We start from the raw sequence: 26,852 nt of genomic DNA on the forward strand, positions 1-26,852 counted from the left end.
CACAAGTAAACTTTACTTGGATTACTTTGGGGTGGGAATATTTTTTCCCTGGACAGAACCTTTAGCAGCTCTGGGTACATCAGGAGGCCTGCAGGTGGGTCTGGGATGGGGCACAGTTCCTCTGTAGGGCACAGATAGGGGTTGCTGTTCCTTTAATGCCACAACTATCTGGGCCTGTCTGTCCTCATTTCTGGTATGACTACTAGTTGTAGAGCTCTGGCCAGCAAAGAGGGCTGCTTGGCTGCAGGACTTGGTAATTGTTGCTTTAGAGGAGGCGGCTCTGGAGTTGGGAGGAAGCCCCTGGACAGGCTGTGGGCAGGCCCGCACTGCAGCCTTCTGTTCTGCTTTCCCAAACTTCGCCGTGGAGGGAGGGGGCTCGCGAGGGCGGCTGGAGCCTAGAGCATCCTGATGCCCAGCTTTCTCCTCCAGTGACTTTCCGGTGTCTGATACCCCAGTAAAGGCAGCTCTCCTTTTAACTGGGCCCCTGCTCTGCGCTGGTACAGGGCTGCCATTTCCCTGGGAAATTCTCTGGGGTAACCGAGGAATAAACTTTTTAAAAAATCTCTTCATTCTCTTTGTGAAGAGGCTGTCAGGAGACTGGTCCTTCTGGGACAGGGTCTGGGGGAACTTGCCCCCCTGCATCTCCTCTAAAGCAGCGTCTTGGGTAAGAAATGTTTTCTTTTTGAGTTCTGATGCTTTGATCCCTGTGTCTCCTCCACTGAACTTCTCTGACTGGGAGTCTGTGGGGCTCACTTCCATTGTAGCTTGTGGTAAATTATTAATCTTGTACAAAGATTCCTTGCCCACAAAAGAGTCAGCAGAAACAGGAAGATTCAAGATGGTGGCTGAATATTCTTTCTCTTCATGAAGGCTTTTAGAGCCTCCTCTAAGGGGTATAAAGCCCCCGGGTTGGGACTTTATCTTAGAAATTAGGCTGGTTGAGGAGGAAAAGTTAGAATTGATCAAGGAATGGGATGAAGTATTGTTTATGAAGTGCTTTACTGATTCAGGGACTTTGGCTGGGTGTCCCCACAGCATCCTTGTATGAAACCTCTTAATATGGAACTCCAATATCTGCTCAGTAGTGGACTCAAAGGAAAAAAGCTCTTGGGACACATTCAGGGAGCAGTTCAGGTCCATAGATGGTGGCAAACTTGTTTGTTCTATTCCGGTCTGGGATTTTATAGAAGGTGTTTGCTTCATAGTGTGCATTGAACTATGCTCAGTCCCAGGGGTCTGTCCCTTACTAATTGCCTCAAGTTTCTTGTTCAAGTGTACTTTCATGCCATTTGCCTGTTTTCTGTGACTTGCTGTTGGCCCTGACACCACAGAATGTTCTCTGCTAATGTCTAGGTTTGTGTGGGAGTCACACCCCACATCCTTATCTGAAGAGCTGTGTGAGTGACTGGACAGATGATCTGCATCATCCTCTTGGCTGTCTCTCTCCTCTGTCCCCTTGTTCTCTTCTAGGTGAAACATTTCTGAGCCCTTTTTGTAGAAGCTTCCTGGTTGTCTCAATCTAACATTTAGATTGTTTCTACTTGGGCTTTTATACATGGAGATCTGTGAGTGGCCATAACAGCTCTTTGACTCAGATATGGCCAAGGAATTCCTCAGAGGCCTCATCAGGGACAGAATCTCGAGGATCCTGAGGGGCAGGCCCCACCGGTGTTGGATGAGCCTCTTTCTAATGTGATGCTCAAGTGTCTTTTGAATTTGACATCTGAGATAAAATTCCATAGGATAAATGGAAATTGAAACATCGGCCACAGAGGGTAGACCCCACACAGATTCCCGTTGTTTCTTCAGTATATTCTGTTCTAGGTGATCCATTTTAGATGAGGTGAGAAGTTCTGATTTATTCTGGAGGTCATCGAAGCATACTCCATAGGCCCTAATCTGAGGTATGGGACTAGATGGTAGGACTGGGAGTGGGGATTGAAGAGGGGCCTGGGGTTGGATCTGAGTGAGAGGTAGGGACCGGGATTGGGGCATGGTTTGAGGCAAAGGTTGAGGTTGGGCCTCAGGCAAGGATGGAGGTAAGACATAAGGAAGTATTGGGGATTCTGGGCCTGTGGAGGCATTGGCAAGGCTATTGAAAACAAAGATTGAGGAGTAGTCATCTGAGGACTGTACAGGTGATGTTAAGGACTCGCTGTGCGGTGAAGGAAGACCCCAGGATAATTGAACGGATTCTTGCTTCATATCGTCCTCCCCAGTCCTGGGGTTTGTGCAGTGCTGTTCCGAGTCCTGCTTGTCAGGGCTGAGAAAGAAAAGATGTCCAGGATCTATGAGTTTGGCTTCAGGGTCTCTCCCAAAAGAGTTCTGTGTAGAATGTCGGTCAGGAGACTCTTGATGAAAATTATATTGATCCAGGTGCGAAGAGAATGATTCTTTGGTTTGGGGTGGGGAATGGTGCACAGGGAGTTTGCACTCTGAGGGAGGAAAAGGCTCTGGAGGCAGAGTGTGACCCGGAGGTGAGGGTGACTGAAAATTACCCAAGGTGGTCACTGGGTTAGGGGCAGGATTGGAGGGAGGTGATGAAAAAGGCTTGGGCAGAGGAGGTGGTGTTATGTCTGCTGAAGGAACTGCTGAGAAGGCAGAGGACTGACTGGATGATCGCTCAGTCATAGGGCCTGGGGAAGCCAAAGGGGACACTGAGGGAGTAGAATCTTCCAGGGCCTCTGAGGATGGTAGATGGTTGACATAAGCAGTTGTGTTATTACACACCTCCCAGGAGGGGCCTGGGCATGGAAGCTGATAGAAGCGGACGGTATCATGGTGCTGACCTAGGGGGCTGAGGAGACAGGAGGTACAGAGCTGCAGCCAGGACCAGAACAAGGAAAGGAGGACCTACTGGCCTGGTAGGGGTGGGGCCACCTGAAGCCTGCTGCCCCTTCACATCGCTGCACATCCATGACATCACAATGCATCAGGAGCACTCACCCCAAGGCATTCACTCATATTCTTGTTTCTGTGGCAACCCCCTCCCATGCCTATGGAATGCTGCATGAAGGCCTGGAATTTCACAGAACATGCTAAAGCAGGTCAGGAAAAAGGGGAAAGACTAGTCACCTTTTTATGATTGAAATCAGCTCCCTTTTCTCCTCTTCTTCCCTGTTGTAATTCCTCCAATCTGAGAAACCAGAAGAATGGGCTATATTCAATGAAAGTAGATGCATAGGGATTACACAGGAGACCCTTTGTAGGGGACCATTAGGATAATATGTAAGCCCCAAGGATTCGTAGATGAGGTCAAATGGTTAGTGATGACATTATAAGGTCCCCGTGTATGTTGTTTTATAAAGTACTTGTATATACATTATCTCATTTGATGCTCAAAACCACTCTGTGAAGCAGAGTGGTCCATGGTTACAACAAAGAGGGATTTGATCATCCTGAACTAAAGTATAATAATTTGACAAAGTTAGAAAACAGAAGTTCTGACTCTTGGTATCTTTGGGCAACAGCCATGCTCAGGCCCCTCACTGCTGCATCCCTAGGGCCAGCAGAGCAGAGTCTGAGAAGCGTCTCAGGGTCTGACTGTCTTTCCCCTCTGAGGGCTCTGTGTTCTGAGGACTGTGTCTAGCAACTGACATCACAGAAACCATGGACCAGGTACCTCATGGAGCAGAGAGAAAAAGGGTCACCCTTGGGGAGTGCATGGGGAATAGGCAGAACCTTACCTTCCCGGGTCCCACCTTTTCTTCTCCGCTTGGCTCTGCTCCGATGCTGAGAACAAAAAGAAAAGACTGAGAAGTGGGCACTCATTCTCTCATCTCTCTCCCTAGAAAACTCATTTATTACCCAAGAATAATTTAGTCTCTCTGAGCCAATCAAACCCATCTTAATTAATAGAAATTTGTGTTCCTTTCTTACAACAATTTTCAAAGGTATAAAATGTGTTTGATTTTTTTTCTTGTTAAAAAAAACAAGGGCCCTGGCTGGTGGGCTCAGTGGTAGAGCGTCGGCCTGGCGTGCAGGAGTCCCGGGTTCGCTTCCCGGCAAGGGCATACAGGGGAAGCGCCCATCTGCTTCTCCACCACTTCCCCTGTCCTTCCTCTCTGTCTCTCTCTTCCCCTCCCGCAGCCAAGGCTCCATTGGAGCAAAAGATGGCCCCGGCGCTGGGGATGGCTCCTTGGCCTCTGCCCCAGGCGCTAGAGTGGCTCTGGTCATGACAGAGCGAGTTCACGAAGGGGCAGAGCATAGCCCCCTGGTGGGTGTGCCGGGTGGATCCCAGTCGGGCGCATGCGGGAGTCTGTCTGTCTCTCCCCGTTTCTAGCTTCAGAAAAATACAAAAAAAAAAAAAAAAATACAAAAAAGTTAAAAATAAAAACACAAGGATTTTGACTATGAGGCCCACACTTGACATTCCCAGAGGTTCTCTGCTCAATGAGGGCATATAATGTGAGGCCAAGGTCACATCTCTGTTCCCCCAGAGAGGACCCTGTAACCTGGATGGATCTCAGGCCATGTCCTCTGCTCAGTGGCTCTCTGAAGCTCAGCACTGCTCTCCTGATCAGCCCCAAACAAAGCCTCGGTCTAGCGATGCCTGACAGGGGACCATGACTCATGACAAAGTGCTCCTTAACTCTGAGGTCCTGCCGAGATTCCAAAGTCTCTAAATAACTAGATCCAGACCTAGGGAATCACTGTGTTTCGAATTTTAGTCAGAAATCTGCTACCACACCAAGGTGGTCTGAGAACTTCATATAGTAACCTGAGTCCTCCTTGAGCCCCTAGCTCTGCCTGGTCTCCTTCCTTACAAGAGTGATGTTCTGTTCACTTCTCAGATGTCCCATCTTTGCTGTCTTTCCCACTCAACCTATCTCATGTAGAAATGTGGGAACGGAAATGGAGGCAACAACAAAACATCTCTGTTGGGGCTGGTTCAGGGTTCCTTACCTTCTGTGTGTGTTCACTGTTCCTGAGGGCTAGAGCTGATACCAATCCCAGCAGCAAAATATCAAGGAAAAGAAGCAGCACACAGATGTAAATTAGGTTGTTGATTCTATCTAAAAATTTGGAGAAGAAGCTCAGATAAAGCTCCAGTACTCCATACAGGAATAGATTGTCTTTCATTTTCTGAACGGCAAAGCTGCTCTAGGCAACTGAGCTCTGAGAGGGCAGGCCCCTTATTTATATATATGGCCAGCCCACCTCACAGAACAGTGGGGAGTCACAAAGGGTTTCTGAGGGTGGGGCAGGTACACCTTCATGCGCCTGTGTCCACAGTCCCCCCACCCCCTCCTGTCAGCTCAGCCGAGTCCCTCCACTCTTCGTGGGCCTCTAGGTCCTTCTGTTCTACTCTGCTATCCCACTTTCCAATCAATTTTTTAACATATCACATATTTACCTTAATGAATGCTCTGCTTGTTATTTTTGTTTACTTCTTTTCCAAGTGAGAGAAGAGGAGATAGAGAGACAGACTCCTGCATGCACCTCAACTAGGATCCACCCAGCAACTCCTGTCTGGGGCCGATGCTCTGCCCATCTAGGGCTGTGCTCACAACCAGGCTATTTTTAGCACTTGAAGTGGAGGCTCCACAGAGCCATCCTCAGTGCCTGGGGCCCATGCCATCAAACCAATAGAGCCATTGGCTGTGGAAGGGGAAGAGAGAGAGAGAGAGAGTAGGAGAAGGGGGAGGGGTGGAAAGGCAGATGGTCACCTCTCTTGTGTGCCCTGACTGGGAATCAAACCAGGTACATCCACACACCAGGCTGATGCTCTATCACTAAGCCAACCAGCCAGGGCTTCTTTGCTTGTTTCATCTGTAACTCAGATATTACCTGGGTTCCCCATTAATGTTTGAAGACCTTAATGTCTGTCTCACCACATCCACTACCTTGCAAGTCTGAAATCCTGCCTAGAAATTTTGTTTGTACCCAAACATTTAACTTAGGACCATTCATGTCCTCAAATCCAAGTAACGGAAACTGCTTACAGAACTTGGTATTCTTTAAGATCTATTGTATTTGTGAATGTTAAATATCAAATTTTAATTTTCTCAGTAAGTTATAAATGAACAATAAAAGTTTAAATTAGCCTGACCTGTGATGACGCAATGGATAAAGCATGGAACTGGAACATTGAGGTCGCTGGGTTGAAACCCTGGGCTTCCCTGGTCAAGGCACATATGGGAGTTGATGCTTCCTGCTCCTCCTCCGCCCCCTAAAAAGAAAAATAGTCTTAGAAAAACCTTATTTTTTTTTCCAGGGACTAAAAGGAGAGGTCTAAGGCCAGAGGGGTATTTTTTGGGTAAAGCAGTGGAGAGTCACCAAGCTGTGGTGGTAGGGGGCAGGGAGGAGCAGAGAGGAGCATTGTGGGAGATGAGAGAAATGAGAGCAGTTGTGGAGGAGAGAGGGGCATTTTTGGATTGGGAAACACCAAAGGTGTGGGAGGGGGGTAGAGGAGGATTGTGGGGCCACAGAAAAGTGGAAGGAGTCAGGGAGGAGTGTGGGATTGTGGGATTGGTCAAAAAAACTTTTTTAAATAAGTTTAAAGTATCACTCCTCCCAAGAATACATCTCACATATTTTACATATCTAACCCCTAGCTCATAATAAAGAACTGCCAGGGACATTGCAGGTGGCCATAGAGGCCATATGTTTGCTGCACTGAGATCCCCATAGAGCCCCATGACATCTTCCCAGCTGAGGTACATCACCACACAGAAGTCTGGTTCCAAATTTCCTGCTGCACGTGGTTATATTGTCTCCAAAAGGGGGCATTTCAAAAGCTGCACTAGAATAATGTGCTGCTACTTGAGGAGGCTCATCGGAGGTAAGTCATTAGTTTAGGAGTCCCATACATTTTCAGTTTCCTAGGAACAGTCCTCAGGGCTCTCACTCCCCTCCTGATCACTATCTCTGGGATGAGCACATGGGCACAGCTGTTTTCGGGATCCCCAAAAGGCATCTGGCAGAAATGGAAAGGGTGTCAGCACCCCTGTTTACTTAGTCGTAGATATAGCCTGCTTACCTTGTACTCATACAGCACTCTCTCCATCATTGGTCCGCTGAAATTCTGTGACATGGGATTCTCAAATGCTGTATGTGCAGGGCTTGCTAAGGAAGGGCAGGCACTCACATGGTGCTCCTCACCTCTGCTCATGCGCGTGCTCCGTTGTCTTCTTGATTTCTCTTACAAACCTGAGTTCTAAGACAAAATTATTAAGAATCTCAGAATGGTGACAGTGAAGCTTTAAACCCAACACCGAGTGCTCCTAAGTGTGACAGCACAGGTTGTATTCCTGTGAACCTGCTCTGCGGCTCCGTTCTTCACTTTGGCTTACCACATCTAGACTGTGTGAACTGGAGGGTGCTCGTTAACCTCTTGGAACCTCAGTTTTCTCATTGGTAAAATACGAATGCTCGGGAGATGACGTCAGAGTAATGGCGGAGTAGGAAGCGATACCGATAAATCTCCCCCAAAACTCAACAAGATCTTCAACCAGAAACAGAAAAACCTATACTTGGAGCCTCCAGATGCTTCACAATACACCCGAAGGTATGGTCGAGTGAAAAATTGGCTAAATATATAACCAAATCCTGAAGGAAATAGGGAGTAAGAAATGCTCCGCCTTCCTCACTAACCTAAAGAGGGCAGCTTTCTCTGGTAACTGTGAATATAGAAACTGAGGCGGGCAAAGGGGGTGAATACATCCAGGCCGCGCACAAAAGGCCGAACCAGGCTGTGGCACGGAGATCCAAGCCCAGGAAAAACTGATCCTGTGGCAAGCCGGGCAATACAAGCTAACACTCGCGCCAAACCCAAACAAAGAAAGACAAGCGGGGCAGCCATTTTACCCGTTCTCCTGGTTGGTGCGCAGGTAGTGGGCGAGAGATCTCTTCCTAAGCCCCAGAAGTGGGTGTCCGTGTTGCCCCACAGAGAGGCAGGGTCAGAGGCCTTTCTGTGGGCCGAAAGCAGAATCTCTGGGCAGCCCCAGCGCCCTGGGAAAGCTGCGCACGGGAGGGAGCGAGAACTAATTCCAACGGTGGAAATTTTCCGTGCTGGTGAGGGTTTCACTCAGGGAAACGCGGCCGGCCTCATATCCTGGTGTGCGCGCGCAGATAGGTAGTGAGCGATTCCTCCGAGTGCCTCGGCAGGGCGCGCCCATATTATCGCAAAGAGGGGCAGAGTCAGGGGCCTTTGTATGGGCAAAAGCGGAATCTCGGGCCGCCCCAGCGCCTTGCAAAAGCCGCGCACGGGGACGGAGCGAGAGCGAATTCCAGCGCTGCAAATTTCCATGCAGTTGGGGGTTTCACTCAGAGCCTGAGACTACTGGCCGAATATCCTGGTCTGCGCGCGCAGATAGTGAATGAGAGTTTCCTCCAAGCACCCCGGAAGTGGGTGCCCGCCTGTGTTACCGGACAGAGTGGCAGAGCCAGAGGTCTTTGAGTGGGCGGAAAGCCCGCCTGATTATGCTAGCAGCTCTGACTGACTGAGCCTTACCCAGAGCCCTGTGCTGAGTGGAAATAGAGTGGGGAGTTGCCAGCTCTTTGAACTTCTTACTATCCAGGCAGAGGCAGCAACAACCCCATAGCTGGATTATCAGGCTACTAATTGAGGAAGGAAAGACTAGGAGAAAGGCTCCAGGAACACGGACTCTCTCACTGTCGGAGCCTATGAAAGCTAATGAGCCTTGACTCCCAACGAGACTAAAGCACAATACATGACATTGCCATAGAGACTTATCAACTGCAAACCTCTACCTGAGCGTGCCAAAGGGGCAGAACCCGGGGTACAGAGTCACCGACCAGGAAGAAGGAGAGAAAAGAAAAAACAAGAAGATAACCTCTCAAAATCAAGAATAATCTGCAGACTTTATAACCTATCCCATTTTATTATATTTGTTCGTTTGTTTCTCTTATCTTCATTCTTGATACTTTTTTTCCTCCTCCAATTTGGCCGATTAACTCTCTGCCGGTCTTACTCTCTCCTCTCCTTGAACTACACTACCCATAAGTGTTACATCTCCCATTATCTTTTTTCTCCTCTTCCTTTCTCTCTATGAGGGTTGCACTCCAAAACCCTTAACTCTCTCTCTCTCCTTTCTTTTTTCTTCTTTTATTGGTTCCCTCTTTTTTTCTCTATCTCTCTTTCTTTTCTCCCTCTATATTAGTTTCTTCCTTTCTCCTTTACATCTCCTCTCATTCAAACCTCAATAACAAACAAATTATCTTATCTGGGACTCAAACTTATGTTTGTGGCATTTTGGGGGTTTTTTACTTCACCTTTTTAACTCAGTAGCAGTGCTCCCATCCCTGGCTCTCCATTTTATCTAGTTCTTGTTCCACTAAATACAATAGTATTTTTTTAATTTGTCCCCCCATTTTTCTGTTCTCTTATTCCTCTCATCATAACTCTTAGACAACACCAACACCTAAAAGCAAATCATTTTATTCTTGACCCAAATTTTTTCCTTATTTGCTTTTTGTGGGTCCATACCGCCCCCCCTTTTTTTTTTTCCTTTTTTTTTCTTTTTTTTTTTTCCCCTTTATTACTTTTCCCCAATTCAGGACCTCCATCACAGGCATTGTTTGTTATAATTCACAGTTCACCACAAGATTTTCTCAAGAAAAAGGGGAGAGGAGAGGAAAAAAGGAGGGGGGGAATAATTTCCTTTTTTTAAAAATTATTATTTTATTTTTCTTTATTTCATTATTAATTTTTTTTAAAAAAAACAACTCTTTTTGATTTTTTATTTTTTTAACTTTTTATTCTTTATTAAATCTCATTAATACTATCAACAAAACCACCCTCAGATGCCATTAAGGAAGAGAAAATCGAATATCATGGATACAAAAGAAAGAGAGGTAACACAGCTAGATGAGGAAAAATCTATGGAGAAAAAATTTAATATATTGGAAACCTTGGAGCTAAATGACAGAGAATTCAAGATAGAAATCCTAAAAATCCTCCGAGATATACAAGAAAACACAGAAAGGCAATTTAGGGAGCTCAGAAAACAACTCAATGGACACAAAGAATATATGTCCAAAGAAATTGAAACTATAAAAACAAATCAAACAGAGATGAAAAACTCAATTCACGAGCTGAAAAACGAAGTAACAACCTTAGCTAATAGAACAGGTCAGATAGAAGAGAGGATTAGTGAAATAGAAGACAAGCAACTTGAGGCACAACAGAGAGAAGAAGAAAGAGACTCAAAAATTAAAAAAAATGAGATAGCCCTACAAGAATTAACTGACTCCATCAAAAAGAATAACATAAGAATAATAGGTATATCAGAGGGAGAAGAGAGAGAAAATGGAATGGAGAACATACTCAAACAAATAATAGATGAGAACTTCCCAAGCCTGTGGAAAGAACTAAAGCCTCAAATTCAAGAAGCAAACAGAACACCGAGTTTTCTTAACCCCAACAAACCTACTCCAAGGCATATCATAATGAAATTGACACAAACCAACAGCAAAGAAAAAATTCTCAAGGCAGCCAGGGAAAAGAAGAATACAACATATAAAGGAAGGCCCATTAGATTATCATCAGATTTCTCAGCAGAAACTCTACAAGCTAGAAGAGAGTGGACCCCAATATTTAAAGTCGTGAAAGAGAGAAACTTTCAGCCACGAATACTATACCCATCAAAGCTATCCTTCAAATATGAAGGAGAAATAAAAACATTCACAGATACAGAAAAGATGAGGGAATTTATCATCAGAAAACCCCCACTCCAGGAATTACTAAAGGGGGTTCTCCAATCAGATACAAAGAACAAAAAAAAAACAGAGCCACAAGTAAAAGCTACAAGAAGAACACAATAAAACCAAATTTAAACTGTGACAACAACAAAAAGAAAGAGGGGGAGAAGATGGAGATTAACAGTAGCAAAGGACGATGGAGGGCAAAAGTACTCACAAAATAGTTTGCTACAATGAACGGGGTAGGGACCCTTTTCATTACTCAAAGGTAACCACCATTGAAAAAACCACCACAGAAGCACATGAGATAAAAAAGATAGCAACAGAGGAAAGATGTATGGAATACAACCAAATAAAAACAAAAGATAGAAAAACGAAAGAGAAGGATCAAACAAGACACAAAACTAACAGAAAGCAAGATATAAAATGGCAATAGGGAACTCACACGTATCAATAATTACACTAAATGTAAACGGATTAAACTCACCAATAAAAAGGCACAGAGTAGCAGAATGGATTAAAAAGAAAATCCAACTATATGCTGCCTACAGGAAACTCATCTAAGTAACAAGGATAAAAACAAATTCAAAGTGAAAGGCTGGAAAACAATACTCCAAGCAAATAACATCCAAAAAAAAGCAGGTGTAGCAATACTCATATCGGATAATGCTGACTACAAGACAGGAAAAGTACTCAGAGATAAAAATGGCCATTTCATAATGGCTAAGGGGACACTGAATCAAGAAGACATAACAATTCTTAATATATATGCACCAAACCAAGGAGCACCAAAATATATAAGACAGCTACTTATTGACCTTAAAACAAAAACTGACAAAAATACAATCATACTTGGAGACCTCAATACACCGCTGATGGCTCTAGATCGGTCATCCAAACAGAGAATCAACAAAGACATAGTGGCCTTAAACAAAACACTAGAGCACCTGGATATGATAGACATCTACAGGACATTTCATCCCAAAGTGACTGAGTATACATTTTTCTCCAGTGTACATGGATCATTCTCAAGAATTGACCATATGTTGGGCCACAAAAACAACATCAGCAAATTCAGAAAAATTGAAGTTGTACCAAGCATATTTTCTGATCATAAAGCCTTGAAACTAGAATTCAACTGCAAAAAAGAGGAAAAAAATCCCACAAAAATGTGGAAACTAAACAACATACTTTTAAAAAATGAATCGGTCAAAGAAGAAATAAGTGTAGAGATCAAAAGATTTATACAGACTAATGAAAATGACAATAGGACATATCAGAATCTATGGGATGCAGCAAAAGCAGTGATAAGAGGGAAGTTCGTATCACTTCAGGCATATATGAACAAACAATAGAGAGCCCAAGTGAACCACTTAACTTCCCACCTTAAGGAACTAGAAAAAGAAGAACAAAGACAACCGAAAAGCAGCCGAAGAAAGGAGATAATAAAAATCAGAGCAGAAATAAATGAATTAGAGAACAGAAAAACTATAGAAAAAATTAATAGAACAAGGAGCTGGTTCTTTGAAAAGATCAATAAAATTGACAAACCCTTGGCAAGACTTACCAAGGAAAAAAGAGAAAGAACTCATATAAACAAAATCCAAAATGAAAGAGGAGAAATCACCACGGACACCGTAGATATACAAAGAATTATTGTAGAATACTATGAAAAACTTTATGCCACTAAATTCAACAACCTAGAAGAAATGGATAAATTCCTAGAACAATACAACCTTCCTAGACTGAGTCAAGAAGAAGCAGAAAGCCTAAACAGACCTATTAGTAGAGAAGAAATAGAAAAAAACATTAAAAACCTCCCCAAAAATAAAAGTCCAGGCCCTGACGGCTATACCAGCGAATTTTATCAAACATTCAAAGAAGACTTGGTTCCTATTCTACTCAAAGTCTTCCAAAAAATTGAAGAAGAAGCAATACTTCCAAACACATTTTATGAGGCCAACATAACCCTCATACCAAAACCAGGCAAGGATGGCACAAAAAAAGAAAACTACAGACCAATATCTCTAATGAATACAGATGCTAAAATACTAAACAAAATACTAGCAAATCGAATACAACAACATATTAAAAAAATAGTACATCATGATCAAGTGGGATTCATCCCAGAATCTCAAGGATGGTTCAACATACGTAAAACGGTTAACGTAATACACCATATCAACAAAACAAAGAACAAAGACCACATGATCTTATCAATAGACGCAGAAAAGGCTTTCGATAAAATACAACACAATTTTATGTTTAAGACTCTCAACAAAATGGGTATAGAAGGAAAATATCTCAACATGATAAAGGCCATATATGATAAACCATCAGCTAACATCATATTAAATGGCACTAAACTGAAGGCTTTCCCCCTTAAATCAGGAACAAGACAGGGTTGTCCACTCTCTCCACTCTTATTTAATGTGGTACTAGAGGTTCTCGCCACAGCAATCAGACAAGACAAAGAAATAAAAGGCATCCATATCGGAAAAGAAGAAGTAAAGGTATCACTTTTTGCAGATGATATGATCCTATACATCGAAAACCCCAAAGAATCCACAAAAAGACTACTAGAAACAATAAGCCAATACAGTAAGGTCGCAGGATACAAAATTAACATTCAGAAGTCAATAGCCTTTCTATATGCCAACAATGAAACAACTGAGAAGGAACTCAAAAGAATAATCCCCTTCACGATTGCAACAAAAAAAATAAAATACTTAGGAATAAACATAACAAAGAATGTAAAGGACTTATATAATGAAAACTATAAACCATTGTTAAGGGAAATTGAAAAAGATATAATGAGATGGAAGAATATACCTTGTTCTTGGCTAGGAAGAATAAATATAATCAAGATGGCTATATTACCCAAAGCAATATACAAATTCAATGCAATTCCCATCAAACTTCCAATGACGTTTTTTAAAGAAATAGAGCAAAAAATCATCAGATTTATATGGAACTATAAAAAACCCCGAATAGCCAAAGCAATCCTAAAGAAAAAGAATGAAGCTGGGGGCATTACAATACCTGACTTCAAACTCTATTATAGGGCCACGACAATGAAAACAGCATGGTATTGGCAGAAAAATAGACACTCAGACCAATGGAACAGAATAGAAAGTCCAGAAATAAAACCACATATATATAGTCAAATAATTTTTGATAAAGGGGCCAACAACACACAATGGAGAAAAGAAAGCCTCTTCAATAAATGGTGCTGGGAAAACTGGAAAGCCACATGCAGAAGAATGAAACTGGACTACAGTTTGTCCCCCTGTACTAAAATTAACTCAAAATGGATCAAAGATCTAAACATAAGACCTGAAACAATTAAGTACATAGAAGAAGACACAGATACTCAACTCATGGACCTGGGTTTTAAAGAGCATTTTATGAATTTGACTCCAATGGCAAGAGAAGTGAAGGCAAAAATTAATGAATGGGAGTACATCAGACTAAGAAGTTTTTGCTCAGCAAGAGAAACTGATAACAAAATAAACAGAAAGCCAACTAAATGGGAAATGATATTTTCAAACAACAGCTCAGATAAGGGCCTAATATCCAAAATATACAAAGAACTCATAAAACTCAACAACAAACAAACAAACAATCCCATAAAAAAATGGGAAGAGGATATGAACAGACACTTCTCCCAGGAAGAAATACAAATGGCCAACAGATATATGAAAAGATGCTCATCTTCTTTAGCTATTAGAGAAATGCAAATCAAAACAGCAATGAGATACCACCTCACACCTGTTCGATTAGCTATTATTAGCAAGACAGGTAATAGCAAATGTTGGAGAGGCTGTGGAGAAAAAGGAACCCTCATCCACTGTTGGTGGGAATGTAAAGTAGTACAACCATTATGGAAGAAAGTATGGTGGTTCCTCAAAAAACTGAAAATAGAACTACCTTATGACCCAGCAATCCCTCTACTGGGTATATACCCCCAAAACTCAGAAACATTGATACGTAAAGACACATGCAGCCCCATGTTTATTGCAGCATTGTTCACAGTGGCCAGGACATGGAAACAACCAAAAAGCCCATCAATAGATGACTGGATAAAGAAGATGTGGCACATATACACTATGGAATACTACTCAGCCATAAGAAATGATGACATCGGAACATTTACAGCAAAATGGTGGGATCTAGATAACATGATACGAAGCGAAATAAGTAAATCAGAAAAAAACAGGAACTGCATTATTCCATACGTAGGTGGGACATAAAAGTGAAACTAAGAGACATTGATAAGAGTGTGGTGGTTACGGGAGGGAGGGGGGAATGGGAGAGGGAAAGGGGGAGGGGGAGGGGCACAAAGAAAACAAGATAGAAGGTGACAGAGGACAATCTGACTTTGGGTGACGGGTATGCATCATAATTGAACGACAAGATACCCTGGTCTTGTTATCTTTGAATATATGTATCCTGATTTATTGATGTCACCCCATTAAAAAAATAAAATTATTTAAAAAAAAAATACGAATGCTCATAGTGCTTATTTTCAGCATAGTTATAAAGCATTTGTTCAGTATCTATCATAGTATGGGCCACTAGAAATGTAGTGTCAAAAAAGCCAATCCCATATGTACCTTAATTTTTTATTAATCACCTTTATAGAGCTCAGTCTCTCATTTTTTTCCAGTCTTTGCTCAAAAGTAATCGACATGGAAAGTCCTCCCCTGGCCATTCTCTCTGTAGTAGGTAAAATTCTAAGGTGGCCCCATGATCTCCACCCCCTGGTGTACTGTCCTTGTGCAGGTGGACCCTGTGATTCAATGGGACCTAAATCCCATGACTGGATTACTAATCTCAGAATCTGAGTGGAGGTTACCCTGGGTGGCCTTATCTCATCAGAGTAGCTCTTAGAAGAGGAAGAAGAAATTATAGACATTGTTCTTCTACCTCCAGGGTTTCTACAGCTGTGGGTACTGAACTCCGCCAACAAACACGTGAGTTTGGAAGAGGACCCCTAACCTCACATTCAACCCAACCCTGGCTGACTTTCTGACTACAACCTTGTGAGACTTAAGCAGAGAACCCAGTGAACTGTAGGCCTTGATTCCTGTCCATGAATAATATGAGATAATACATTTGTGTTGCTTTAAGCCACTAATTTGTAGTGATTTGTTATGCAGCAATAGAAAACTAGTGTGCCTCAAATAGTACACTCTCTACCAACATTCTTTATTCCTCTTTCATGTATTATTTTTCTTTAGAGCATTTTTGCTACCTGAAATTATACTGTATTTAGTCTGAGTGTCCACTGGATTACAGTTTCTAGAAGGGAAGGGAGTCTGGCTTGTTTACTGTTTGTTCTCAGTTTCTTAGAGCAGTGCTTGGCAGATGACAGGCACTCACTAAATATTTGTTAAATGAACTCCTAACCAAACAGGGTGGGGCAAAACTATGCTTACAGTTGTATGTGAAACAGAGTTTATTCTGTAATTTATTTTTAAATACTGTATTATTTTAAATACAAACATCTATAATTGTACTTTCATCACACTCTGTATATTGAAGTTTCTTAAAATATAGGAAGACTTGCTTCATCTGTAATTTGCTGAATTTCTAACTTAATTTTAATAGATTTTAGTTAATTCCTTTAAATTTTAGAGATGTAATGAATCATGTTTACATATCATTTTTATTTCTTTCAATTATTTATGCATTTTAATTTTGCCTTTTGCCTTGTTAATAAGATCATTAAAGCAATATTATCTACATTAGATATAAAGAACACATCTATTTATCTTTTTTCTTTTTTTATTGATTGATTTTAGAGAAACAGAGAGGAAAGGAGAGAGAGAAAAAGGGAGGGTGAAAGCAATCACTTGTCATTCCACTTAGTTGTGCATTTATTGGTCCCTTCCTATATGTTCCCTCACTGGGGATCGAACAGATAACATTGGTGTTTCAGGACACACTCTCACTGACTCAGCTAACTGGCAAGAGTCTGAGAACACATCTAGTTCTTATTATATTAGGAATAACCTTAGCATTCTATAATGTTAATTACTTGTTTTGAATAAATATTTTTAATGTTGATAAAATACCCTTTATCCTAGGTTTTTAGTAGTATGTTATTAGAAATGGATCTTGAATCTTGTAAATGGGTTTTTGCATTTACTTAAGTATAATTAGTTGTTTTTCTTTTTTTTTTTTTTCATTTTTCCGAAGCTGGAAACAGGGAGGCAGTCAAACAGACTCCCGCATGCGCCCGCCCAGGATGTGCCCGACCAGGATCCACCAGGCATGCCCACCAGCGGGTGATGCTTTGCCCCTCTGGGGTGTCGCTCTGTTGCTTACAGAGCCATTCTAGGGCCTGAGGCAGAGGCCACAGAGCCATCCCCAGCGCCCTGGCCATCTTTGCTCCAATGGAGCCTCGCAGCGGGAGGGGAAGAGAGAGACAGAGAGGAAGGAGAGGGGGAGGGGTGGAGAAGCAAATGGGTGCCTCTCCTGTGTGTCCTGGCCGGGAATCGAACCCCGGACTCCTGCACGCCAGGCCGACGCTCTACCGCTGAGCGAACCGGCCAGGGCCTGTTTTTCTTATTAAACTATAAAATATTTTTCATTTTATAAAGATTTTCTTATATAAAGTGATATATACCCTAGATATTGTAGAATATCAATTTTGTTTTATTTTCCTTATGCAGTCATACTATATGAGATTATTCCATCTCTTTTTTGACAGATTTTTATATTAGAATGTATTCCCAGGACATTTAAGCATAGTTTACACTGCTTTCTGTAAAATGGAGAAGGACTTTTCTGTATTCCAGGACTTCTTAAGATTTCAGAATGTGTTTATATAATTCTATTTGCTTATAATTTTTAAATTTTCCTTTATACTCTTAATTTCTTCTCATTTTATAGTCAGATTTTTTTTATTAATACACCATATGTTTTTCTTTCTTTTATAGTAGATTTTCTAGAACTTCATTTCTTGTGTTGGTGTTCTCTCTAGTTTCTGGGTTATCTTATAAATTCCACTTGTCATATATATATTTGTCCTTTATTACTTCTTTTTTCATATTTACTCAGGTGACCTTCTGTCATTTTTTAAAACCTTTCTCTTTTTGTCTGAGTTGGAGAATAAAGTGATTTCTTTTTTCACTTTTATAGTAAAAGTATTTGAGGATATAAATTTCTTTCTAACTATGGTCAACAATAGCATTGGTTTGCAATGTTATATTTCTTTTCATTATTTTCTAATTAATCTTTCTGTATTATCTCCTAGAGCTTACTGAGGAGGCTATTCAGTGCTTTGAAACATTTTTTTTTTACTTTTTAGTTTATTTATACATAGATAAAATATATTTTATATATCATTATTTTATATATTACTTCAAATACATATAAAGCTGTATATATATGTTGTGATATGAGAACCAAGATTTTTTATAGTGATACGAGAATATAGATAAAGTATTTGTTGATAATTTTTATATTTTATGTATCTTATATAATCAGTTTTATAATTGATGCATGAATATATTCAAAGAAGGTATATTCTCTGAAAGGAAATAATTTGATATTAATCCCTTATTCAAAAATACTGATATTCTATATATTTTACCTATATGACTAGCATGAACTATTATTTTAAAATTTTACTGTTTCACTTGTATTTTAACTTCCTTCCTTCCTTTCTCCCTTCCTCCCTTCGTTTCTTCCTTCCTTTCTTTTCTGTGAGAGAGACAGACACAGACAAGGATAGACAGGAAGGGAGAGAGATGGAGAGATGAGAAGCATCAATTCTTCATTTGCTGCACCTTAGTTGTTCATTGATTGTTTTCTTATATGTGCCTCAACCAGGAAGCTCCAGACAAGCCAGTTACCCATAGCTCAAGCCAGCAGCCTTGGGCTCAAGCCAGCGACCCTTGGCTAATGTCTATGAGCCCATGCTCAAACCAGCGACTTCAGGGTTTCAAACCTGGGTCCTCTGTGTCCCAGGCTGATGCTCTATCCACTGTATCACTGCCTGGTCAAGCTTGTATTTCTATTTATTTTCCCTTGCTTAAAGTTTTAACACTACAGTGTGTCCGTAAAGTCATGGTGCACTTTTGACCGGTCACAGGAAAGCAACAAAAGACGATAGAGATGTGAAATCTGCACCAAATAAAAGGAAGTATCTCCCAGTTTCATACCTATTCAGTGCAGTTCGATGTAGGCTCATGCACAGATTTTTTTTTTTCATTTTTCTGAAGCTGGAAACAGGGAGAGACAGTCAGACAGACTCCTGCATGCGCCCGACCAGGATCCACCCGGCACGCCCACCATGGGCGACGCTCTGCCCACCAGGGGGCGATGCTCTGCCCATCCTGGGCATCGCCATGTTGCGACCAGAGCCACTCTAGCGCTTGGGGCAGAGGCCACAGAGCCATCCCCAGCGCCCGGGCCATCTTTGCTCCAATGGAGCCTTGGCTGCAGGAGGGGACGAGAGAGACAGAGAGGAAAGCGCGGCGGAGGGGTGGAGAAGCAAATGGGCGCTTCTCCTGTGTGCCCTGGCCGGGATCGAACCCGGGTCCTCCACACGCTAGGCCGACACTCTACCGCTGAGCCAACCGGCCAGGGCCTCACGCACAGATTTTTTAGGGCTCCTTAGGTGCCTATCCCATATAGCCTCTTCAGACTCGTCACTGACTGATGGCCTACCAGAACGGGGTTTCTCCACCAAACTGCCTGTTTCCTTCAATCGCTTATCCCACCGAGTAATGTTATTCCTATGTGGTGGTGCTTCATTATAAAAGTGCCGATATTCACGTTTCACTTTGGTCACGGATTCGAATTTAGCGAGCCACAGAACACACTGAACTTTCCTCTGTACCATCCACATCTCGACTGGCATGGCCGTGAGGTGCTCCATTGTATACACGGTGTTACATCATCATCTGTGCATGCGCACATGATGCCACATCATCCTACAGAAACTAGGAGGGTTTTCCTTCTATTTGGTGCAGATTTCACATTTCTATCGTGTTTTGTTGCTTTCCTGTGACTGGTCAAAAGTGCACCATGACTTCACGGACACACTGTATGTACCACAGCTTTTTAATCCACTCGTCCACTGATGGACACTTGGGCTGTTTCCAGATCTTCGCTATTGTGAACAATGCTGCCATAAACATGGGGGTGCATTTCTTTTTTTCACTAAGTGATATGGTGTCCTTGGGGTATATTCCTATAAGTGGGATAGCTGGGTTAAAGGGCAATTCTATTTCTAATTTTTTGAGGAATCTCCATACTGTTTTCCACAGTGGCTGCACCAGTCTGCATTTCCACCAGCAGTGCAGGAGGGTTCCCCTTTCTCCACATCCTCGCCCAGCACCTATCCTGTGTTGTTTTGTCAATGAGCACCATTCTGACTGGTGTGAGGTGGTATCTCATTGTGGTTTTAATTTGCATTTCTCTAATGATTAGTGATGTTGAACATTTTTTCATTTGTCTGTTGGCCATCTGTATGTCCTCTTTAGGGAAGTGTCTATTCATTTCTTGTGCCCATTTTTTGATTGGATTGTTTGTCTTCTTGGTGTTGAGTTTATAAGTTCTTTATAAATTTTGGTTATTAATCCCTTATCAGATGTATTGTTCAATATGTTCTCCCATTGTGTGGTTTGTCTTTTTATTCTGTTCATATTATCTTTAGCTGGGCAAAAGCTTTTTAGTTTGATATACTCCCATTTGTTTATCCTGTCTTTTATTTTATTTGCCTGTGGAGATAATTCAGCAAAAATATTGCTGCGATAGATGTCGGTGAGCTTACTGCCTAAGTTTTCTTCTAGGATATTTATGGTTTCACGATTTACATTTAAGTCCTTTATCCATTTTGAGTTTATTTTTGTGCATGGTGTAAGTTGGTAGTCTAGTTTCATTTTTTTGCAGGTAGCTGCCCAGTTTTCAAAACATCATTTGTTAAAGAGACTGTCTTTACTCCACTGTAAGCTCTTACCTCCTTTGTCAAATATCAATTGTCCATAAAGATGTGGGTTTATTTCTGGGTTCTCTGTTCTGTTCCATTGATCTATATGCCTGTTCTTATGCTAGTACCAAGCTCTTTTGAGTACAATGGCCTTGTAGTATAACTTGATATCAGGAAGTGTGATACCTTCCACTTTATTCTTCTTTTTCAAGATTGCTTAGGCTATTCGTGTTCTTTTTTGGTTCCATAAAAATTTTTGGAATATGTGTTCTATATCTTTGAAGTATGTCATTGGTATTTTAATTGGTATTGCATTGAATTTATAAATTGCTTTGGGAAATATAGACATTTTAATGATGTTTATTCTTCCTAACCATGAGCAAGGTATATGCCTCCACTTGTTTGTATTCATTACTTTATGTAATTTTTTTTTTCAAATTTCAGGCCCCAATATTAAGGTGTGTCTTATAAATGGGATAGTCTTATACAAGGGGAAGTACGGTACTTGTATTACTTGCTTTTCTCCCCGGCTCAATTTTTTTTTTTTTTTTTTTTACACAGACAGAGAGAGAGTCAGAAACAAGGACAGTCATACAGGAATGGAGAGATGAGAAGAATCAATCATTAGTTTTTCGCTGCACATTGCCACACCTTAGTTGTTCATTGATTGCCTTCTCATATATGCCTTGACTGCGGGCCTTCAGCAGACCGAGTAACCCCTTGCAACCCCTTGCTTGAGCCAGGAACCTTGGGTCCAAGCTGGTGAGCTTTTGCTCAAACCAGATGAGCCTGCACTCAAGCTGGCAACCTCGCGGACTTGAACCTGGATACTCTGCATCCCAGTTGATGCTCTATCCGCTGTGCCACCGCCAGGGACCAAGACAAGCGTCAAGAGTGAGTCTTAGACGGATGTAACAAAGGGAATCTGGTCATTTTAAAAAAATAAAACATCATTCAGACTTAACTATAAATAAAACGGAAATAATGTAAGTTATTTATTCTTCTTTGTGGACCGGTACCAAATGGGGGTTGGGTACCACTGCTCTACAAGTACAGATAATAACAAAAAGTATTCTAATTCCCAGAAATAGTCACTTTCATATCACCATGCTTTTACTTATGGAGTTGTCTTCCTCATAGGTCTCCTTTAGCCAACACCCATTCCTCAAGGGTTAGATCAATGTCAACTTTGCTAATTCCCTTCCCATGTTCCCCAGAAAGAACAAAGCCCTAGTCTTACCTGTGGTGGCGCAGTGGATAAAGCTTCAGCCTGAAACACTGAGGTCGCCAGTTCAAAACCCCGGGCTTGCCTGGTCAAGGCACATATGGGAGTTGATGCTTCCTGCTCCTCCCCCTTTCTCTCTCTCTCTGTAAAATGAATTAAAAAAATCTAAAAAGAAAAAAACTCTTAAAAAAAAAACTAAGCCTGTCTTCCACACCCATTTGCTAGGTTCCCATCACATTTTATCAATTCTTTTACCACATAGCTTCATTATAGTCGTACACATAGACTCTCCCCTGCTCATGTGTGGACTTCTTGAAGATAGGCTATCCTTATATTCATTGGGGGTTTAATAAATATTAACTGGCTGAAGAAGACTGTATTAACTTAGTGTTTTCTGCCAAACTAGCTTAAATAGTCTTAAGTTTTATTTGAAGCCCTATGACTTATTAAAATGAACATTGTTGATCATATATTATTTTCTTTAATAAACATAACTTTAACAATCAAATGGTTTATTTTATGAACATAACCCAATCTAAACACCTCTGTTTCAGTGTTTGTCCTACTATATACTCTGAAAAGCTTAAATACCATGTGGATTGAAATGGAGATGGTTCACCTTTCAATTTATAAGTGCCTGATCAATTATATTTATGGAATAAAAAAACTACTTAGTTTCTTATAAAGCTGCACAATTAGCTTTACAAATGAGAAAAACCAATGTTTTGAGACATGGTAAAAATAAATATCTCAGGAAAGGATGTGCAATTTAAGGTCAAACACTAAGAGCATACTTTTTCTGTGAGAAAGAAATTAGGGCAAATAACCCTACCACAGAAATGCAAGCACAAGCAGTTCTGTTATGAACGAAGATACTGAAAAATAAAATCAATCAATCCTGTAAGGACATCAAAGAGCACATTAGGGAAGAAGCTGAGGTAGGCAGAGTCCCAACCACTCAGCCTTAGCCACTTACCCTAACGACCGGAAGCTAGATGCTAGCTAGCTGCTGGTCACTAACATTGGAAATGAACACAGTACTAGTTATCCTCCACTGCAGAAAAACGTAGCATAGTCAAGTTCAACTCCCAAAGAACCAAATGCTGATGAAGAGAACAAGTCTCAACATTATGTCCTGCAGGACATATTTTAAGTAGCAAATTTGTTAGTGCCTTTTTTTTTCTTTTTTTTTTCTGAAGCTGGAAACAGGGAGGCAGTCAGACTCCTGCATGCGCCCAACTGGGATCCACCTGGCACCAGGGGGCGATGCTCTGCCCATCTGGGGCATCTCTCTGTTGTGACCAGAGTCACTCTAGCGCCTGAGGCAGAGGCCATGGAACCATCCCCAGCGCCAGGGCCATCTTTGCTCTAATGGAGCCCTGGCTGCTGGAGGGGAAGAGACAGACAGAGAGGAAGGAGAGGGGGAGGGGTGGAGAAGCAGATGGGCGCTTCTCCTGTGTGTCCTGGCCCGGAATCGAACCCAGGACTTCTGCACGCCAGGCCAATGCTCTACCACTGAGCCAACTGGCCAGGGCCAAAATCTTAGCACTTTTAAAATACAATTTGATTTTATCAAATGCTTTTTCTGCATCTATTGAAATTATCATATGGTTTTTCTTCTTCTTTTTGTTTATGTGATGAATCACATTGATTGATTTACGAATATTGTACCAGCCTTGCCTCCCCAGAATAAATCCCACTTGATCATGGTGTATGATTTTTTTCCATATATTGTTGGATCCGGTGTGCTAATATTTTGTTGAGGATTTTAGCATCTCTATTCATCAGAGATATTGGCCTATAATTTTCTTTCCTTGTGTTGTCTTTGTCTGGTTTTGGAATCAGTATTATATTCGCCTCATAAAAGGAGCTTGAAGTCTTCCTTTCTCTTGATTTTTTGAAATAGTTTGAGAAGGATAGGAATTAGTTCTTCTTTGAATATTTGGTAGAATTCAGTTGTGAAGCCATCAGGCCCCGGACTTTTCTTTGTTGGGAGTTTTTTAATAACTGTTTCCATCTCATTTGGTGTAATCAGTCTGTTTAGGTTTTCTGATTCTTCCAAGCTGCCTTTTGTCTAGCAAAGAGTCCAAACTGACTTTGAAACATGTTTTCTTATTCCAGTCAAGAAACAGTGCTTGGTATGTTTTGGCAGGCAGTTTTTCCTTTAGGTCTTTCCTTACACAGGTGTTTTATTTTTCCTTTGGCTTTCTTCAATAAGTTACAACGCTATTTTTTACCCCCCCCCCAAACATTCTCTACCAAGCTTACCCTTTATCGTTTTCATTTTTATTGTTTTAGAAGCCATCATTTTCACTTCTGCTTCCTCACTCTCTCACACTCCAGCCCTCTTAGCCCCATGTATACACATTTTCTATTTCAGTCCGATAGAAGCTGTTACATGTTGAAGGGGGAAGGAAAAAAGAATTCCAGGCTCTAAGCAGGGAATCTTCCAGACCAAGTCTCACACCGGAACCCTAAGTGTCTGGAACCAAGTCTGCCAGGAGGTATGCGGGCCACCAGAACAGGGTCAGCATCAAAGTGATCTGGTATCTGAAGAGCTGCTTGGTTCCCGATAAACCAATCAGCATGCGAGGCTGTGCAAGAGCAAGGGAGGATCCTGATTACAGAGGTGACTGAGTTAAAGTTTAAAGGGGCAGGTGAGCCAGGTCGCAAGGTTTCACGTGCATTTTGCATTTACCAGGTCACTATTAACCTGGAACGCCGGTCTCCTTAAATTCCACCAGAAACATTACTTAGCCAACTGTAAGGACCAAGAGAAGATCAGAAAATAAGCAGGGCACTAATGGAACAGGGAACTTAAGGGTTACAGGCAGGTCCTGCTCCTGTTCTGTTAGGAGTAACATGCCCAAGGTCGTTCAAGAAGCAGAGACAGATAGGGACTCTGGGAAGCTGAGAGAGAAGAAAAAAAAAAAAAAGGAAAAAGAGACAAAGGTTTGCATTCTATTGGTTAAAAGACCCTTATCAGAAGTTTAGGTTTGGAATTCGCCAATGAGCTAGACCCCAGCCCCTGTTGCTATGCTATGTGCAGTCCCCTTAGCAAATAGGTTACCGCCACATCTGCTTCTGTATGAGGCTTGCTTGCTTAGCTTATAAAAAGATTTAGCTGTGAGCGCTAGGGGCGGCTCCCATTTGCAGCTCCTTGTGGGCAAGATGTCTCCGGACATCTCGGGAGTTCGCCCCTGCGCAGGTTAAACTGGCCAATAAAGTAACATCTTAACTCCTGAAAGTCTCCAACATTTGTTCTCGTACCCGGTGGATGCTACATTTGAGCCAGGTCGCAAGGTTTCACGTGCATTTTGCATTTACCAGGTCACTATTAACCTGGAACGCCGGTCTCCTTAAATTCCACCAGAAACATTACTTAGCCAACCATTCATAAAATGGTCATTAATGGTCAATGGAGGAGTAGCCATAGAGTGGGGCAGAGGCCATTAAAATCCTCCCTCCTTTCCCAGCTCCACTCCAGGTCGTCAACAAAACTCAACTGGTTCTTGAAATAGTAAATCACTCAAAAAGACTCGCCTAATCGCCAAAGCTGATTACCAAAATGCTATCAATAAACAGTGGAATAAGTTTCCCCTTCCCGAATGGCTGGGGTAAATTGTGTTGGCATTTAATGAACGCGAAATGTTTTATTACCTGCTAACAAAAGAAGCAAATGCGCTATTAAGCTGAAGTCGGAGAAACGAAGACCTGAAACAGGCAACCACGCAAGGGAACGCAGCCGCCTACCGGACTCGGACACCGCCCTCCGCCAAACCCACCCCTCGCCTGGACCGCTCCTCCAGGCTCTACCCCACACTCTTCATATGGAGGCACAAAGATTTGTGGCGGGGAGGGCGAAAATACCAGATTTCCCTGCTGTGTTTCAAACTTCAGCAGAACTGTTCTACGCACTCCCAAGTGTACGAGCCCCCTGGAATCACAGATCTGTCCAACCTTAGCTTTCCCACGGTGCAGCGCTTCACCCACCCATCTTCCACCCATTCCCGGGCTGGAGACGCCGCGTCCTTGGGGATGCGAGATGGGGGAAGGGGGCGTGGAGAAGACAGAAATGGCCAGTGTAAGTTACGAGGTACCCGCCGAGGCCAGGAAGCTGGCAGCCAGAGAACCCTGGGGCCAAGGAACTAGAGAGGGGTTTTGGAACCGTGAGGGGAACGACTGGGGGGAAAGCGGGAGAGCCGCCGGCGTCGCTGCACTCACTCTGCATAGCCAGTAGCCCCGGGAAGCCGCCGGGTCTCCTTGGGGATGAGGATGGGGCGGGCGACGTGGTCCGCGATGCACTCCACCTCGTCCTGAGCCCCAGGAACTCCGGCCGCCCGTCAGGGAAGCGCAGGGGCAGGTCCGAGCCTCCGCAGCCGCAGCCGCTGTGCTCGGAGCCTGAGCTGCCAGCCATGATGCCGCCCATAAAATTGGCCAGGGCAGATTTCACGCGAGTGAGCATATTACTCCGGCGCCCGGCAGCAGCGGTGCGAGCAGGAGGCGGAGGCTGGGGCCCCGCGAGGCGCAGCGCGGAGCATGCAGGCTGCGGCGGCCGCCGAGCGGTCGAACAGTGGGGTCGCTGGTGTGCGCCGCGCGGCTCCGGGAGCCTAGTGCTGCAGGGTGCCGAGCCCTGGCTTCCCGCGCCCCGTGCCGCCGCCGCCTCCCCTCGTCATATTTCCGCAACGGCGAGGCACGGAGCGGGCGGGGCTGGAGAGAGGCCGCGCCCCGGAGCGGTTGGGCGGATGCAACCGCAGCAGGGCCCGTCCTCGCCCGCTGCGCTCGGCTCCTGCGTGAGCGGAACTGAGCCCGCGAGATGATCCCGCGGAGCCAGCGCGGCTGCTGCCACGGCTACCGCTGTCAAGTCATGTGATAGTCAGGCTGCAAGGGCTCCAGCCACTGCTTTGGCCGAAGCTCAGCCCCTCCCCTGACGCCCCGGGGAGGCTCTCACTAAGATCAGGACCTCTTGGCCAGAAAAGGAGGGGATAGGGACGCTGTGAGCTCCAGGCGGTACAG

At 43.0% G+C, this 26,852-nt stretch overlaps 1 protein-coding gene across 9 annotated transcripts; it reads right to left on the reverse strand.

Moving 5' to 3' along the window:
- LOC136324665 (spermatogenesis-associated protein 31D1-like) lies at positions 1-26,184 on the reverse strand. 9 transcript variants are annotated; one of them, XM_066257849.1, is made up of 7 exons: positions 26,061-26,184; positions 21,852-21,979; positions 6,983-7,159; positions 6,053-6,172; positions 3,687-3,732; positions 3,076-3,136; positions 1-2,263 (listed from the first exon to the last, which is right to left on the reverse strand). In XM_066257849.1, the coding sequence occupies exons 3-7, from the start codon at positions 7,112-7,114 to the stop codon at positions 22-24; spliced, it is 2,601 nt and encodes an 866-aa protein (XP_066113946.1). In that variant the 5' UTR covers positions 7,115-7,159; positions 21,852-21,979; positions 26,061-26,184; the 3' UTR covers positions 1-21. The 9 variants fall into 9 exon arrangements, with proteins under 9 accessions (XP_066113946.1, XP_066113940.1, XP_066113945.1 ...); XM_066257843.1 differs by having other exon boundaries at positions 1-2,797; XM_066257848.1 differs by having other exon boundaries at positions 3,076-3,157.
- Positions 26,185-26,852: the final 668 nt, after the last annotated feature.

This window comes from Saccopteryx bilineata, chromosome 2 (assembly GCF_036850765.1).
Source record: "Saccopteryx bilineata isolate mSacBil1 chromosome 2, mSacBil1_pri_phased_curated, whole genome shotgun sequence".
In the NCBI taxonomy this organism is placed as follows: Eukaryota; Metazoa; Chordata; class Mammalia; order Chiroptera; family Emballonuridae; genus Saccopteryx; species Saccopteryx bilineata.